This window comes from Archocentrus centrarchus, chromosome 24, assembly GCF_007364275.1.
Source record: "Archocentrus centrarchus isolate MPI-CPG fArcCen1 chromosome 24, fArcCen1, whole genome shotgun sequence".
NCBI classification, from domain to species: domain Eukaryota; kingdom Metazoa; phylum Chordata; class Actinopteri; order Cichliformes; family Cichlidae; genus Archocentrus; species Archocentrus centrarchus.
Window position 1 is genome coordinate 2,146,385 of NC_044369.1, and position 14,693 is coordinate 2,161,077.

General features: G+C 40.7%; 1 protein-coding gene across 1 annotated transcript in view; it reads left to right on the plus strand.

Moving 5' to 3' along the window:
- Nucleotides 1-3,827: 3,827 nt before the first annotated feature.
- xrn2 (5'-3' exoribonuclease 2) overlaps nucleotides 3,828-14,693 on the plus strand; it is a 53,621-nt gene continuing 42,755 nt past the window's right edge. Inside the window, exons 1-15 of the mRNA XM_030721814.1 lie at nucleotides 3,828-4,038; nucleotides 6,260-6,387; nucleotides 6,734-6,845; nucleotides 8,008-8,119; nucleotides 8,692-8,750; nucleotides 8,834-8,923; nucleotides 9,041-9,113; nucleotides 9,764-9,814; nucleotides 9,983-10,140; nucleotides 10,581-10,655; nucleotides 12,376-12,509; nucleotides 13,552-13,609; nucleotides 13,782-13,889; nucleotides 14,009-14,053; nucleotides 14,369-14,500. Of these exons, the coding sequence (XP_030577674.1) occupies nucleotides 3,964-4,038; nucleotides 6,260-6,387; nucleotides 6,734-6,845; nucleotides 8,008-8,119; nucleotides 8,692-8,750; nucleotides 8,834-8,923; nucleotides 9,041-9,113; nucleotides 9,764-9,814; nucleotides 9,983-10,140; nucleotides 10,581-10,655; nucleotides 12,376-12,509; nucleotides 13,552-13,609; nucleotides 13,782-13,889; nucleotides 14,009-14,053; nucleotides 14,369-14,500 (1,410 nt within the window). The 5' untranslated portion in view covers nucleotides 3,828-3,963. The remainder of the gene's footprint in view (nucleotides 4,039-6,259; nucleotides 6,388-6,733; nucleotides 6,846-8,007; nucleotides 8,120-8,691; nucleotides 8,751-8,833; nucleotides 8,924-9,040; nucleotides 9,114-9,763; nucleotides 9,815-9,982; nucleotides 10,141-10,580; nucleotides 10,656-12,375; nucleotides 12,510-13,551; nucleotides 13,610-13,781; nucleotides 13,890-14,008; nucleotides 14,054-14,368; nucleotides 14,501-14,693) is intronic.

Genomic DNA, 14,693 nt, shown 5'->3' on the forward strand with positions numbered 1-14,693 from the left:
AAAAGGAAGTCCAGCTGCGTATCATGATCAGGATGACTCAGAATCTGCATGAATATCATGAAGTATTTCTACTTTGTTACTACCCACCTCTGTTGTTTGGCTACATTTGTGAAGAACATTTGCTGACATTACGTCCCCTTAGAATTATGAGGTTCTATCTGCATTCTGACCAGTGTTGAGATATTAGATTATAGAACCTTATCATATCAAGTTAAAGCTTGATTTTGCAGATAGAACCTTTTTATTTTGTGAATAAAATGGCCAAAGTTGTGTATAATTAAAAAAAAATCTTACATATTTTTGATTAGCGGTCAAACGAATAAAAATTTGACAATAAGTCAGTTTCATCAAAAATGTCAGAACCTTATAATTCTAAAGGGACAATTAGTTAATTAGTAAACCTCTTAGCAAGTCTAAGAGTCGAACCCTGAGCCCAACCTGAACCTAATTCCCAAACAGTCTCATGTGGGGGCGGTCACAAAGTTACTTTCCAAAATTTCAATAATGTCCACAAACTGTTCTCACAGAGGCGACTGAATGTGGTTTTATTTAATCAGACAAATTTTTTGTCTTTGGTTTTGCCATTCGTGAAAGCTGGAAATCACCCTATATCCATTCTACACACACACACACACACACACACACACACACACACACACACACACACACACACACACACACACACACACACACACACACACACACACAGACAGCATACCTGCCCTCTTTTTAGAACAGTAGCTTAACGACTGCCTTCTTGTGATGCATTCAGGGAACACCTGGGTTAGCTGGAATGAGACAAAGTAAGGCTGAATCCTGTCATGAAGCTTCAGCAGAAAAAAATTGGAAAAATAATTATATAAAAACATTTATCACCCACTGGGATTCACTGACAGAATCTGTATTGCCGGATTTATGTGTGTGAGAAACTTGATTAAAGTCTCTGGAGCTTGAAAAAGGCTACTATGACCTGGATAACTGAGAATCTACACAGACAAACTTGATTAAAGTTAATGTCCATGGACACGTGCTCATATGAGCATGTTTATGCAGATTTGTATGCATAAACATGCATAGGTGCCAAAGAAGCTTCAATTCAGATGTGACTTTTTAAAAATATATATATATTTTTATGTTCTCTCTATGGAACTGAGATTCAGACACTTTAGCAGCTTCCTGTATGACACAGCTGGGATGAGCCGCAGCAAAGAGGCCAAAGCTTCAGGCAGGTGATGATGATGACGATGATTCACCAGGTGAGGGCGCTCTCCCTCTTTCAGTCGCCTGCATGAATATGAAAGCCCGAGAATCTCCTGAACAATCAGCTCACAGACTAAGATAAAGAATCAACCTTCGTATTTCAATAAGCTTTTATTTATTCATTTAAATGACTTTTATCTCTTTAAACTGACACTTCTGCTGTGAGCTTGCGCTGAAAAACCTAAATTCCCACTTTCTCTCAGCAGTGGAACTCCATGGACGTTAGTCTGCAGTCAGCCAAAGCCAAGAATCAGCCAGGAGTTCAGCAGACACACCGTCTGCAGGTACCTGAATGCTTTCTCATGCCATATTCCTGAGCTGCAGCGCCTCTGTGCGCTTTCACGTCTGCTATTTGCATCAGATTTCACTTTATCTTCTCTATTTCTCTCCACAAACACTAAAATGACGGCTCCGTCCTATTACCGGCAGCTCCAGCGTAAATGTTTATGGAAATGGCTCGTCGGAGCAGGCCAAGTGTTTTCCATCAGCGGCTCTTTGCAGTAATAATACTGCAGTGTTGATGTCAGACCCGCCCTGCCTGGAGAGGGGAGGCTAATGGCCCCTTTCCCCCGCTGCACGAACCGGTGAGGAGGAGAGGAGGGAGGAAAAAAAAAAAATCTAATTCACCTTAAATGTGCTGCTGCAGGGCCGGGAAGCGAGAGGGCATCTGCTCAGAGAGTCCCCATTAAAGGAACATCACGTAAGATCAACCACAGCGCAATTACAGGGAGTATGGACACGAGTGGGACTCTGCGAGGATCACACCTCTCACACACCTGCTGGCGTTTGGTGGTTTCTTCAAAACACTGTTTACATTTCAGTCTCTGCTTTTAACATGAAAACTCAGCCACAGAAAGGCCCGTTCTTCTTCTGCTTTCATTATTATCGTGGTTGTTATTGAGCTAAATGCCCCCCCCCCCAGAAATATTGAGCGACAGCGCGCAAAACTGACCGTTAGTACAATACTGCCAATAAAATTCACAAGTAAATCAATAGCAAGATACAAACATTCATTACTAGAAGTAGTATCCGTGATAGTAATATGCATATCATTTGCATACAAGTGATAAATAAATATGCAGTGTCTTGTTTTTCTTTGACTTCTTTTATTGTTGATGCATATTAAAGTTATCTTTAAATACAATGATTGTATCGCTATCCTTAAATCTATAAACTGTTTATGTTTGTGAATGTTTTGTAAGCTAACAATAGACATATTTGATGCCATTATTAACACTCATGGTTTTACTAATATATGATTTATGTTAATAAGTATCTTATAAGAACTTCTCTCAGAATGACCAGTGTGAGCATGATTTTTAAAAATATTTATTTGTATTTATTTTGAAATCATAAAGTTTTAATGAGAAATGCAAATGCACAACAAATAACAGCGTAACATCTCACTTATGCTGTATCTGTGCTGTGAAACATACACAATATAATACACAATGAACAAATAAGATGCATTTTTATATTGATGGACTGACCCAAGCAGAATGCTTTTATTTTGAAATATCAGAAATTTGTCTCTGTGCAAAAAAGTATTTAAAGGAAATTAATAATTAATAGAGGAAATATGACCGTGTGGGGGCAGTTTACATCGAGGAATGGATGATAAATATGAACAAAAAAATAAAAATTGCTTAAGCCAATTTTATGTTTATTAAATACAATAGTTTCATATAATTTGGATGCTTTTCTGCCTGAATATCATCTCCATTATTTAATAAATTCACTGCAGCAGTTTTTAAACATTAACTTTACATGAAACACTTTCGTTCTTAACTAAAACAAACAAAAAAAAAATGCTGACACATTTGAGCATTTAGAAAACAAATAATATTTAAAAATGAATAAACAAACATAGAAAATAAAAATAACAAACAAATGAAGTACAACAATAAACAGGTGGTGCGCACAGTTTTGCGGTTTAGCTGTTCCATCTCACAAACGTGTCACTCAACACAGGGCCTGTCGTCCTATTTACCTTTGACCTTTACTCTCAGTTCAAGGTTGCCGAGATTCGAACTCGTCCGAGATTCTTCGTAGCTGCATCTGGTGTGAATTTGAACATCCTACCTCACATCGTTCACAAGAATTTCAGAAAACCTTGACCTCTGACCTTGCAAAAATTGAATCAGGGGATCAAGGGGTCACTGCCCATCTTTTGGAAATTTGGGTATTAATCAAACTGGTCGTTTTGTTGTAAACAAACAAACAAACAAACAAACAGATGTGGTTCATCGCAAATGAATTTAAACATGTTGAGTAAAGAAACTTCAGGGCTTTCTTATCACTTACAAACAACAATGACTCGTTTTAAGCAGAAAGTCCACACTCTAATATTCGGCTCATGTTCCTAGTTTGATTGTTTGCATTGACAAAGGTGGTAAACTAGACCGGAAATTATTAGTTAATTAATTGATTATCATCCAGGTGGATCAGCTGCCCCCGCTATCAGGACCGTGGGACGCCTGCAGTACCGTTTCTGGCCATTAGTGACGCTGTGGGGGGGTTACGCAGCTCTCTGAAACGCTCCGGAAATAGTCAAGGTAAACCGGAAAAGGTACCTTTCGGCCATGGCCAGCAGCACGTAGCCGACGCATCTGCAGCTAATCTGTACTTTTAATTGAGTTGCTTTAATCATTTCCTACTTATTCATATTTTAGCGGTTAACACACAAGCGACAGTTGTCCGGAGATGGGAGTTCCGGCGTTTTTCCGTTGGCTCAGTCGGAAGTATCCGTCAATCATTGTGCACTGCGTGGAGGAGAAGGTGAGTAGTTAGCATCGAAGCTAGCAGAAACGCTCCGGGAGGCTTTGCTTCTCTCCCTCCGGTGACGGCGTTTTAAGCGCTGCCGGCTCGACTGCCGTTGGTCCGGGGCCGTGAAAGGTTTCGTTTACCGGGGAACAGCAGCAGTTTGTTTACAGTCTCACGTGGAGGTAAACACGAACTCCACGAGAAACTAACTCTCGTGGAGTTCGTGTTTACCTCCGCAAGAAACTAACTCGCGAGAAACTAACTCGCGTGGAGTTCGTGTTTACCTCCACGTGAGACTGTAAACAAACTGCTGCTTTTTCACACGCACACGGAACTTTAACGTGCAGGTAAAAAAACAAACAAAGAAAGGAAACCGGAAAACCGGGATTGCACAATAAAGGGTAAACAATTACTTCCATTGTGGTCCCAGAAAGCAACGAACATCACCAATAAAGAAACACCTAAAACATAGAAGTTATAAAAACTAAAATAAATAAAAATATCTTGTTCTTGAGTCACCAGCTTCTTCAAAAGGCACCTTTTTATAGCTTTCTTAAAAAAAAAAAAAAAAAAAACAGTCAGATCTCATATTAAATACAACTTTGAAGGAAGGCTATAAAAACTCAGCCGGGAAAAACTCAGAAACGTTTGAGTCTTTGTTTCGGCCCCTCAGCTGTTTGTTGTTGTGTTGCTTTTATTATTAAACTTATTATTAAATTATTACACTGATCTCGCGTTAGACAGCGTTGTGCAAAAGTCTTGAGCCACCCAGCATTTCTGTATGTTTTGTTTCCGAGCAGTCAGACTTTGATGTAATGTTTTTTTTAAATGGTCCAGGGCAGTAACACTCCAGGTATCCAAAGGCCTTTCAATGTTTTATCTGTTAATTTTTTTTTTTTTCACTCATTTTCAGTCCAGTACTTGTATCTGGGCATTTTCAGAGAAATGTTTTTGTTTGTTAGCTGACTTCACAGCGACCTGTGAATCATTCAGGCATAAAAAGTGCTCCTAACCCAAGAGATGAACCAGAGTTGTGGCTGAAAATAACCAACAGTTTAGCAAAGAACCACTGTTAAATTGTATCTTTAGGCACTTTGTTGCAGCAGACTGTCACAAAAACACATCATTTTGTTCCCTTCTGTTCATTTGAATCTATGAAAAATGACACAGATAACACAGTTTGACAGCATAAAACAGTATTTGCTCCAACAAGGTGATTCCCAAAGCTGAAAATTTGGCATATCTTAGCATGGTTTGCAGTGTGTCCTTAATAAAACTGAGGAAATTGGACAAGCAGAGGACAAAAGGTGAAGTGTGTGAGGCCTAAAAAACTATCTGCAGCGGATGGACACTATCTGAAAGTGATGTCCTTAAGAAATCGAGCAAAGACCTGCATCTTGATCTTCAGCTGATCCATCAACTGTTCACTGAAGCCTCATCAGAAATGGTCTCAGCAATAAGCCATTAAGGAGGGGAAACAGGGAGAAAAGGCACAAGAACTGGACTCAGGCCTGATGGAGTAATGAAAAATTTTCGTTCAAATCGGCACCAGTATGTACGGACAAGTCCAGGAGAGAGGTCGAACAGTGAGTGTCTGCAGCCATCTGTAAAACTTGGTGGAGGCTCTGTCATGGTTTAGGGCTGTATTTCAGTCAGTGATGTTGGAGATCTGATCAACATTGATGGAGTTATGCACACAGAAAATTACCGTCAGATTTTGATCTAGCATGAAAGGCCATCTGATTGGCAACGGCTTCATTTTTCAGCATGACAATGATCCCAAACACACTGCCAGTGCAGTAAAAGCATCCCTGGATAGAAAAACACACAGTGGAACACTTATCAGCTATCGATTGGCCTCGTCAGAGCCCGGACCTCAACATTATTGAAGCGGTGTGGGATCATCCTGACAGAGAACAGAACAAATGGCAGAAACATCCAAAGAAGAGCTTTGAATGTCCTTCAGGAAGCCTGGAGAACTTCCTGCAGACTGCTGAAAGAAACTACAGGAAGCTGCCTCACAGAGTTCAGGCTGTGTTGAAGAATAAAGCAGTCATACCAAATATTGATGTTCAAACTCTGTTTTTGCCTTCTATATTTCCATTTATGTTTGCACATGTTTCAATAAATCATTGCACCTATTTCCCATTGTCCTAAAAAAAAATAAAGAGCAGTGGCTCAACACTTTTGCACAGAACTGTAGGTCAGATTTTTTTGTTTCCTTTTGTGTTCACAGGGGAAGGAGTGTAATGGAGTTCGTATTCCCGTTGATACAACCAAGCCAAACCCCAATGAGGTGGAATTTGACAATTTGTACCTGGACATGAACGGGATCATTCACCCCTGCACGCACCCAGAAGACAAGTAGGAACTTGAACATCGACTTCTGTCTTTACAGCTCAGTTCATTCCAGCAAATTATTTCAGGCTTCTATTAAAACAGACGCATTTTTCCTCAGAGGTTTTTGCTTTTACTAATTTAATTGGAAATGAATCATTTCTCTGAAGCAGTCTCTAAATCTTCAGGGTTTTGTTATACAGGGAATCAGGTACCTGTTACAATATGTCTTCAACTTAACAGTGAATTTGTGTTCAGTTTATGTCAATATTGTCATATTTACAGTAACAAACCGGGAATATAATTTTTTAAAACATGTAAAAGTTTATCAATGAAGCCGTAGTAATTCTGCACTTTGTGTCTTCCTGCACAGACCGGCTCCCAAAAATGAGGATGAGATGATGGTCGCCATTTTTGAGTACATTGACCGCCTGTTCAATATTGTGCGGCCGAGGAGAGTTCTCTACATGGCCATCGATGGAGTGGTGAGCTGCTGCCTTTAACAGAAGAGTGCAGCCTTTTCCATTGATCAGATTTACCTGATTTACATGAGTTTTTTTTTTTTTTAAATCATAAAGTAAAGGCGACTTCTTCAAATTTCGGTCCAACATGCAAACATATTCAGCTGTCAGCCGGGACTTAACTAGAGAGGCGCTTTCTAGCAACCCCATAGAGCAGAGGTGCCCAAACTCGGCCCGCGGGCCGCTTCTGGCCTCCCCCTCCAATTAAGAGGGTTAAGCGAAATGTCAAAAAAGTAACTTAAAGGGCCAAACTGTATGTTATTTTTGACATCAATTCATGGACCGGAAGTAAAGGGTGGGGCTGGAAGCGGCCCGCGGGCCGAGTTTGGGCACCTCTGCCATAGACTATTTAACATTTGTGTTATCAGAGTAGTTACCAGGTGTACTGATAAATTCCTTTGCTAAGGGCAGATATATAAGCTGGATTACATAAACCTTGCTGGAGAAGTGAAGCTTGGGTTTAAGGAAGAATCCGTTACATTTTGGTGCAGATCACTTTTGTTTTTTTAAACTTGCTAAACAGTGTAGTGCTCTTGTGCTCTGATTGGCCTTCCAGTTGATAAATAGTTTTATTTTAGATATGGTAGTAATTAGCATTTCTGTAAGTGTAGATTTTAGTCTTCTTTAACTTTTACTTGAACCTGTGTTTGTGTCGTTGAGGTTGGTGGCAGTTCAGTGCTGTGCTGTGACAATAAATGGTGACAGATGTTTTGTTGTGTGTTACCTGGACATACCGTGAGCCGTGGCTCTCCACTCTGACCACCCCCAAGAAACAGCCAGCGGCGCAGAGTAGTTGAAAATGTATTTATTTGGAAGTGAGCAACAAACAGAAGGTTCCTCTGTTCCCTAATCTGACCTAAACAAAAAAAAAAAGGCAAACAAAAGACAGATATTGAACCTACACTTCTGACATATCTAACAAAAATGGCTTCTCACTCTTACTTGACTGCTGCAGAGCCAAGTATATAAAGTGGGTAAATGTTTACAATTAGTATTCACAAAACTCAAGGTCACCAATAACAGGACAAGAAATACACATTAGCACACTGTATTCACTCTGAATCACTACCAGAACTGCTGGCCGTGTCAGTAGCTTTGATGTAAACAGCAGTTTAATGTTGCCCAGGCTCCACGTGCCAAAATGAACCAGCAGCGCTCTCGGCGGTTTCGAGCCTCCAAAGAAGGAGTCGAGTTGACAGAGGAGAAGAATCGCATGAGAGAGGAGGTCATCCAGAAAGGTGTGTGTTATTTAGCTCATCGCACTGAAAGTACTGAGATTATATTTCCTTGTCATGTCCTTAAGATTACACACTGCATACAAGCCTCACATGTTACACAACATTATGCTAAAAAAATGTCATGCAGGACAGGATTTTTTTTTTTTTTAAATAGGAAAGTCATATTTAAAGTTGTGCCCGTCTCTGTGGGCATCTCTGAGACATTTCTATTCCAAGTAAACCTCATGATGGAGGCCAGCAGTCAGAGCCTGAACAGCTGCAGTTAAAGCCCTGAATTATAGATGCTGTAGGCAGTGTTATGAGCATTTAATACATGTGTATTTAAAGCTTGAGTCTCAGTGATTTCAATTTGGAGGAAGGTCGAAACCTCATTTATGGTGACAGTGAGATGTTTTATTATGTGCTTTTTTTAAAAAACCGATTTGCTTTTGATCAATTTCAGCTCAGTTTGTCTCTGCTGCTGTTCTCTGATCTGTTTCAGTGTAATGCATATAGCTGCAAGGTGCTAACTGTGCCTTTTAGTAAATATTCTTTTTCTCTATAATCTCAGTCTTATTGTTTTCCCTCTACAGGCGGTTATCTTCCTCCTGAGGAGATTAAAGAAAGGTTTGACAGCAACTGTATCACTCCAGTAAGTCTTGGCAAACATTTATTTACTCATAAGAATAACGGGATTTATTCTCAAATGACTGATTGAGTGACTTGTATCTCCAGGGAACAGAGTTCATGGACAACCTGGCACACTGTCTGCGATACTATGTGGCCGACAGACTCACCAACGATCCAGGATGGAAGAATATTGTTGTGAGTTTAATTGAATTGAATCATCCTTCCTTCCTTCCTCTTTGTTTGCAGTTTTAGCTCCTGGCCGTTTACATGTTTAGCATTCAGTCACTAATTTTCAGTTGTGCTGTTTTCCAGGTCTTCCTGTCGGATGCCAGTGTTCCAGGTGAAGGTGAACACAAGATCATGGACTTCATCAGGAGACAGAGAGGTCTGCACATTACTCAGTGCAATACTGAAGATTTCATTAAAGTGGACCATTTATGACAATTTCAACTCCACAGTTTTACTGAAGCAAGATTCACAGTTCAAAATAATTCTTATTTGTCTTCCACTGGGCCTCGGTGCATCCCTTCAGTTCATCCCCTGACTGAAACGAGAGGTTTTCATTCCTCCTCCTTAAAGCCAACTTTCTTGTGATTGGCTGTTGCTTCCAAACAGAAAGAACACCTTCTGTGCCTGAGATGACCATATTAGGGGTATCCCCTGTCAATGACATCATACAAGGCCAACAGCAGACTGTAGTCGAGCAGTTTGATGCCTGAGCTTTTACATATGTTCACCTTTATTTGAATTTTTTGGCCATGTTTAATGGAACAGTACACATGATAGAAGAAAAGAAAAAGCTCAGTAATTCCCCTTTAAAGCAGCATAAATGGAAAAACAACAAATATGGGATGTATCTAAGTGGATTCATGTCAAGTAGCCTGGTCACAGTTCAAAATAAAAGTGCTCTTGAGTATCATGTTGACTTTTATTTTGAAGTCAGATTTGATAGGTGACCCGTGATGACCACACGTCAAGTACCAACCTTCACTACAGACAGACTGCTAACTCGGTGTTTGTTGTTCACTCTTGCAGCTCAACCCAATCATGACCCCAACACACACCACTGCCTGTGTGGAGCTGACGGTAAGCCTTCAGATCCACCCTCTGAATGTCAGGATAAGTGCTCTTAATAGAAATCATTTACCTTCTCTGACCTGCCATATTCAAGTGATCTTGTGTTGCTGTCTGAATGGCTAATTTATATTTTAACAAAGTAGTCCTGACTTTGACTGTGTTTTCTTTGCACTTCAGCTGACCTGATCATGCTGGGCCTGGCCACACACGAGCCAAACTTCACAATCATCAGAGAGGAGTTTAAACCCAACAAACCACGACCCTGCGCGCTCTGCGGACAGATGGGCCACGAGATCAAGGACTGTCAGGGGATGCCCAGAGAGAAGCAGGGACAGGTGAGGAACTCCACTCTAAAGTTTATGTCCTTATTAGCACTTATTAGCGCTTGGCTGTTTGTTGCCCTACAAAGGAAACGAAGGCGAGTCACTGAACTACACCTCACCACGTTTATCTAATGCTAACTAGCATTAGATAATAACTTAGCACTCCAACGCTCATGTGCTGCGATCCTCCAGTTTACTTACTTATTGCATGATGAAAACTGAGAGTTTGGTGCACACCTGCTGTCCGGTCTGCAGTGATGTCCCATTAAAGTGTTGATGTCCCATGACTGGCAAGAAGCAGCTGTGTTTTTGACACAAGCCTCAGTTGGATAACCATTTTTGTCATATTTTAAGACATGTTAGGTTCTTTAAAGTGTTTCTGAATCATTCTAACGTACACAGTAAGGACTCTGTCAGCATACTTGACATAAGAACCTGTCACTGTTTTGCAGCACGATGAGTTTGCCGACACGGTGCCGGTGGCCGAGCAGGAGTTCATATTCATCAGGCTGTGTGTTCTGCGGGAGGTCAGTCACTCACACTCACTTTATTAAACTTGCTTTGCTTTTAGCAGCAGTTTGTCTTATTGTTGATTTTAGGGTCAGAGTGTTTACCTTTTGTTCTCAAACATGAAATTGGAATAAAAACTATGAAATTTGCCTTATCTGATTGGAAGTGTACGAATTTCACATACTGTTAGTTTGATTTTCAACTTGAGGCCGTTCTGAAACAACTATTTCTATTGGCCAAGCAACAGCTGTCTTAAAGACCTGTGTGGAAAATCAAGAAGACAGAATAACTCGTCGTTTGAAAATTCTGTATATACACTAAATTGCCAAAAGTATTCATTCACCATCCAGATCATTGAGTTCAGGTGTTCCAGTCACTTCCACAGGTGTATAAACCAGCACCTCGGCATGCAGACTGCTGCTACAAACATCAGTGAATGAATGGGTCGCTCTCAGGAGCTCAGTGAACTCCAGTGTGGTACCGTGATAGGATGATACCTGTGCAACAAGTCCAGTCACTGCTAAATATTCCACAGTCAACTGTTAGTGGGATTATAACAAAGTGGAAGCGATTGGGAATGACAGCAACTCAGCCATGAAGTGGTAGGCTATGTAAAAATCACAGAGTGGGGTCAGTGGATGCTGAGTGCACAGAGGGCACCAACTTTCTGCAGAGTCAATCACTACAGACCTCCAACCTTCATGTGACCTTCAGATCAGCTCAAGAACAGTGAGAGCTTCATGAGATGGTGTAAAGCACGCCGCCACTGGACTCTAGAGCAGTGGAGACGTGTTCTCTGGAGGGATGAATCACACCTCTCCATTGCCAATCTGAGGGAGGAGTCGGGGTTGCCAGGGGAACGGTACCTGTCTTTGTGTAAAGTTTGGTGGAGGGGGGGGTTATGGTGTGGGGGTGTTTTTCAGGAGTTGGGCTCAGCCCCTTAGTTCCAGTGAAAGGAACTCTTAATGCTTAAGCATACCAAGACATTTGGGACAGTTTGATGCTCCAACTCTGTGGGAACAGTTTAGGGATGGCCCCTTCCTGTTCCCACATGACTGCACACCAGTGCACAAAGCAGCTCCATAAAGACATGGATGAGCCAGTTTGGCGTGGAAGAACTTGACTGGCCTGCACAGAGTCCTGACCTCAGCCTGATAGAACACCTTTGGGATGGATTAGAGTGGAGACTGTGAGCCAGGCCTTCTCTCCAACATCAGTGTCTGACCTCACAGATGTGCTTCTGGAAGAATGGTCAGAAATTCCCATAAACACTCCTAAACCTGTGGAAAGACTTCCCAGAAGAGCTGAAGCTGTTCTAGCTGCAGAGGGTGGGCCCACATCATATTAAACTCTATGGATTAAGAATGATGTTACTCAAGACCGCGGGAAGAATAGCTGCTGCATTGCTGCAGCTAATGGGAATCTTAATAAACGAAACAAATCTCAAGTTCATATCCGTGTGAAGGCAGACGAGTGAATGCTTTTGGCAGTATAGTGTATGTTTAATATTTTTCAGTAATATTTCCTGTTCAGTCATTTATAGTTTAGCTCAGCTGTAAGGTTTCAGCCTTACCTTGAAAATTTGCTGTTAGCATTCCAGAAATACTGATAATTCTTTATTAGATCTGCATGTTTCTGTCAAGAACAGCATTTGATCTTGAAAGTAGGAACCAAGTGTTGCTTCGTTGGTAAAGTCACATTGTCAATAATCTCCATTGTGTCTCTTTCTCTGTTCAGTATCTGGCCAGAGAGCTGACCATGGCCAGCCTGCCTTTTCCCTTTGACTTTGAAAGGAGTGTTGACGACTGGGTCTTCATGTGCTTCTTTGTTGGAAATGACTTCCTGCCCCATCTTCCGTCCTTAGAAATTAGGTGAGCATCGGTTCAGCCGCCCTAGAGCCGCTTTAGACAGTTTTTCCATCAGGGACTGTCATTCTGAAACATGCTGCATAAAAGATTTAGGAAGAAGGGGTCACAGGTGTGTCTGCAGTGAAAGGTTATTAAAGAACATATTATTACAAAGCACTGTCATAGGTTTACTGTTGTGGTGTATATGACCGGCATGTTTCTGTGTGCACATTGAAGCGCCATCGTAAATCACACGATCCAGTCAGGTGGATGTTCAATCAGAAAATCAACCTTACATTGACCAGTTAATGAGGAATCAGGGCAAACAGCAGGGGGACTGGTTTAAATCTTGATTTACACTTGGTTTAATGATATTCCACAAATTCACAAAAATAAATAACAGTTAAAAAAAGGACAAAACAAAATGAACAAAATTAAAATAAATAAAAATCAAATAGCTTGAACAAAACACAGAATGCAAAAAACCCAGAGCTGCTACAACAGGTAGCTCTGCATGTTTGATTTGTTTACATGGAGCCAATACAAAATTATGAAATACAAAATAATAATAGTAATAAAATCCATCTTTATACTGCTTATCAAAAAAAATAAGGAAAAAAAATAAAGAATGATAAAAATGAAAGATGGAGAATAAATTTTTAAAAAATCAAGTAAAATGAGCAAAATAAAAAAAATTAAGAAAAGGTCGTCTAAGAAAAATGTAAAAAAAATCGTAAATTTAAAATGGGGGAAAAATAGGTTCTGAAGGCTACCACAGTGTATGCTTTATCTAATTAGCATATCACAAGTTTAAGTCAAAGTTTATGAGCCATTAATGAACCATCAGAAGTTATTCTTCAACATGTTTATATCTACTGGACCTGTGGTCTTTGTTTTATTGCATTTGTTGTTTGTTCTTGCAACATAAAACAGTTATTTGTATGAAAGGTGCTTTGTAAATAAAGATGAATTGAGATTTTCGGTGTGTGTTCAGTCTCCCATCAGTAATGAATGCTGAGTGTCTCATCTTGGGCTCATTGCTTTGTTTTTTCCCCTTTCTGTGCAGAGAGGGGGCGATAGATCGACTGGTCAGAATCTACAAAGATGTTGTACACAAAACTGGAGTGAGTATCATCATTTTATCTGAGCGCTGCAGGCCACAGCGTCCAGTGTGTTTTCTCTGAGGTTTTAACCAAAGCTGACAGAGAAATTCTACCATGGCTCATTTTGAGCCCGGAAATGCATTCTGGGAAGTGTAGGAAGTGTCTAAATAACACAGAACTGTTTTTCCTGCAGGGTTACCTGACAGAGAATGGATACGTCAACCTGGAGCGAGTTGAGCTGATCATGCAGGCAGTGGGCGTGGCCGAGGACAACATCTTCAAGAAACGCAAAGAGGACGAAGTGAGAGTTCGCCTCCTCCTTCCTCAGATTTAGTCTTTCAGGCCTGACATGAAGAGGAGTAAATGTTTGAGGGTTTGAAGTCTGTTTTATGGTTCACAGTGTCGTTTTTCTTTCTTTAGGAAAACTTTAAGAGGAGAAATAAAGAGAAAAGAAAAAGAATGAAAGTGAGTAAAGTGATGATGCTGATATTTTGGCATTGCTTTATAGTTTACCATAACTTTCCCAGCCCATCTGTTGCAATCAGTCTCTTGATATGTAAAAAAAATTATCAATTAATTTATTGGTTAATTGTGCTGCTGTAAATTTTGCCTGCTGTAGCCATGTTCCTGGTCCATCAGCCACTCTCCGAGCATTCCCACTGATCCTGATGTTTCCCAAAGTATCTGAAACGTGACGTTTGGTTTCTGAGTTGTGAAACTTGCTTTCTTACAGTTTTTGGCTCTGTGCTGATTTTGGTTTTTCTCTCCATGTTTGTGCAGGCGGAGCATCAGGGCCCTGCCTACCTGACCACGGGTCAGTTCGCTCCTCAGGCCCTGGGGAGGAGGGACCGACCCGAGGCCGTCCACAATGCTCGGCACCAGGCCTATGATATGAGGATGCAGTCCAACATGGTAACGCTGGGTGTTTGTACCGCATAAAGAGTTTCTCTTAATTATTATTATTTATTTATCCTGAAAGAATCTAAAGTGTGTGAGCCTCGATGGTCACAGGTTTGCAAAACTTTCTGAAAGTTTATTCGAAACTTTATATAAGAGAAGTTTAGCAGTACTAATTGTAGTGTGAAGCTGTTGTGAGCTCCTATTC